Source organism: Penaeus monodon, chromosome 7 (genome assembly GCF_015228065.2).
Source record: "Penaeus monodon isolate SGIC_2016 chromosome 7, NSTDA_Pmon_1, whole genome shotgun sequence".
NCBI classification, from domain to species: domain Eukaryota; kingdom Metazoa; phylum Arthropoda; class Malacostraca; order Decapoda; family Penaeidae; genus Penaeus; species Penaeus monodon.
This window is the reverse complement of record NC_051392.1, coordinates 52,090,629-52,094,157: the sequence shown is the minus strand read 5'-3', so window position 1 is coordinate 52,094,157 and position 3,529 is coordinate 52,090,629. Positions and strand designations below refer to the sequence as shown.

At 33.2% G+C, this 3,529-nt stretch overlaps 1 protein-coding gene across 1 annotated transcript in view; it reads right to left on the bottom strand.

Moving 5' to 3' along the window:
* The window catches only part of LOC119575447, a 4,123-nt gene extending 594 nt beyond the window's left edge, over nt 1–3,529 (bottom strand). Inside the window, exons 1-4 of the mRNA XM_037923067.1 lie at nt 3,317–3,529; nt 2,290–2,412; nt 586–751; nt 335–475 (exon numbers count right to left, since the gene is read on the bottom strand). Of these exons, the coding sequence (XP_037778995.1) occupies nt 335–475; nt 586–751; nt 2,290–2,412; nt 3,317–3,370 (484 nt within the window). The 5' untranslated portion in view covers nt 3,371–3,529. The remainder of the gene's footprint in view (nt 1–334; nt 476–585; nt 752–2,289; nt 2,413–3,316) is intronic.

The window sequence follows — 3,529 nt, the reverse complement described above, 5'->3', positions numbered from 1 at the left end:
TTTGTCACAGGATAACCTTTAAAACTATATGTAATTATTTATTTACTTATTTATTTATTTTTTACTAGATGTTTATATAATGTTTCACAATGGGTGTCTGATTTTTGAGTTCACATAACCTCATTGTAATTTGTATATTGATATATAATATAATAGTGAAATATAAACTGATAATAACAAATGCAAATGTAATAATGATAATAAAAGTAATACAACTGAATACTACTGACACAATTAATACAATAAAAATAATGAAGTATAACAATAATCTTGACAATGACACTATGATAGTAAAAATATTATAAATAAAAACAAAAAGTGTGTATTATCTTACTGCTCAAGAAATTTCTCTCTCGTATATCTGAAGGTGGTTGATGCCGTACTGCCCTCAAATTGTTTATATCTATTGTTGTTTTGTCACTGGAACTTAGTGGCTCATGTTTCAGGATTATTTGCCCAGTAATGTTCAACTTAACTGAAAGAAAAAAAGAAAGGAAATCAGTATTATCAACATCCACTGCGACAAATTTAAGGAAATGTATAAAAAAGGCTGTGGGAATAAGATAAAGCTCCTTGACCACTTACCTTGATGAAGCTCCCCATCATCATCTGGAAGGAAAAGGCTTGGTGTTGATCCCACTGTGGATGATTCATAGGCAGACACACTCAGCAAATGATTGTCAATCTGAATGGATCGTTTCTTTTTTATATCAAGGGTAAGGTTCACGTTGGCTAGTTTTGGTGGTTGTACCTAGAGGGGAAGAAATTATGTCATTAAAAATCAACATATCACTCATCCATACACAAAGATGCTTCCATGGGCTCTAGGATTCTGACAGCCATTTACTGAAAATAAATGTTGATATACTGAGCATATGCACCCTTCCCACTAGGATCCAGGGACCCTAGTTTGGGAACTAGTGGTGTATCATAAATTGCAAGTATTGGGATGGGTGGGCAATCAGTAATGCCATGCTGAATACATTTATTACAATAAAAACTGGAATATTTTTTTTTTTTTTTTTTTTTTTTCATATCTTGTTATATACCTTAGGAGGAACATTTTGGGTTTAGCCTTTGTATTCTTATGTTCTGATATGGTGTTATTTATGTCCACAATTTCACTTTAATAAGATATGGAATAATAACAATGAGAATACTACTATTGTAAATAGCAATGAAACTATAGTTTATATAATCCATCCATCCATGTAGCTGGGGCCTAAACTATGTTGCAAGAAAACAAATGATTGGCAGCTGTTGACATAATTGTAATGGATGTTAGATTTCCTGAATTATTGATTGTAACCTAATTTTCTGGTATTCCTGAACATAGGGGCATTTTCATGTCCATAGAGAAACAGATAAATGTAGCAGCCTGTGCCATATATAATATGTGGTTTTATATAAAATACAATAAAAGAAATATGTATGGTGAATTGATGATTTCCTTACATGGATAACCCTTACATGTAAATGTATGATTTTTTAATGATATTATAAATTGAAATACATCATCTATCTATCAACAAGTAACTGCCCTTATCAGCAGAACTGTCAGGAAAATACAGTACCCATTTCTCTGTCTAAGGATAAGGATGTAGCAGCCTGTGCCATATATAATATGTGGTTTTATATAAAATACAATAAAAGAAATATGTATGGTGAATTGATGATTTCCTTATATGGATAACCCTTACATGTAAATGTATGATTTTTTAATTATATTATAAATTGAAATACATCATCTATCTATCAACAAGTAACTGCCCTTATCAGCAGAACTGTCAGGAAAATACAGTACCCATTTCTCTGTCTAAGGATACTTGTATAGTGTGAAATGATAGCTTTCTGTATCTCAGTTGAAAACTGGGATATGAATAGTGTTCATACTGACATATGTGAGTATAGGTATGAGATTGAATCTTTTTGTAAACCTACTTTAGACACAAGGTGCAATACTGGACCAGATGGACTACAGTAACAAACAAAATACCCATTTGCTAACCTTTAAAAATTTTAAACTGCACTGAGGCTTGATTATTATTTTAATTTTACTACAATTTTTATGCATGTTTTTGCATCTGTATATTAACTACCTTTTTTATTAAATTATCTGAGAAAGAACCACAATAAATCTGAAAATATAATTCTTAATGTTTTTCATATAGTAATATACGTATCCAATTCTCAAATAATCATCAATAACTGTAAGCTGAACACTGTAAATACAGGTCTTACAGACATGGACATATTGCCTGACAAATACAGCATGTCATCTGATCTTACCATCCCATGAGGCATTCTGACAATAAACAGCTCCTTGTCAGGTCCTAAGTTCTCCAGGGAGAGCGGCCCTGGATTCTCAACAGGTGCAAATTCGGAAACATCTGGAACTATGCCTGACAATTCCTGGAAAATATTACAAAGAAATGTTAATTTTCTTTGCAGCTAATAAACATCATGAATTAATCAAATTACCAAATTCAAGAACAATAAACAAAATACCACATTCAACAAATATATTATCATACAAAAAGATCTTTGTACATTCCTTGCTTTTGTTAATGTTAGAGACATCATACCAAATACCTTACATTGGCCTTCAAAATGAGACTTTCTTCTTATAATTACATTGGCTATGCTATATCCAACTGTACTTGAAATTTGCTGTGATCTGTTATGAAAGGCTTAAAATCTTAACCCATGATTTCCTATCCTGTTCACCAAAACTGTGTATTTTTTCCCCAGAGTCCTATTTGCCATGATCATGTAGGACTGGTGAGCTGGTTTTCCTGTCTTTTTACTATGAATGAAACACCTATAGTGTCCCATAATAAAAATGGCATGGCATGGCTATCTTACTCCCACCACTTCCATCATGCCATTCTTAAAAGTAGTGATCAAACAAAATTAAGACTAAATTTACTTGAAACGTATCAAAGACAACAAGGAAAACATGGAATTCTTACCATGTGCAAGTCTGGTAAACATGACTTAACACTGACGTCTCCCTCACCAGATTTTATAGTAACAACAGACAGAAATTATGCTGCTTAGTCTGACTGCTAATGTATTTAATGACATTCTGTCATGAATTGGTTGAAGCAAAACCAAAGAATACGTAAGCTGAAAGGAGTATTAGTCATTGTATATGTGGTAGTCCTGGTGTGAAATGTTATCTCTTCATTAAAATTCAGCGTGAAAACTTTCATGCTGCCATAATACTAAAATCTGACCCATCTTCTGAAATATTAACTCCCATAAACAGTGGCGAACATGCTGGTCATTATCAACAAAGTAGTCCATAACAAACCTGTTTTGCTTCAGTCTTTCCCTCTTCCTGTTCCTCCTCCTGCGGCATCCTCATCCTTGCCTTACAGACACCGATAATAACACGTACAAATAAATAACAATAATGACAATTCGCGCTTAGACCTCACACTCCCGGTTCCTCCTCACGTGGGTTTGTTATTGTTTTCAGGCGACAGAAGCGAGTCCTTTTTCGAACCGACCAGTCAACTTATTC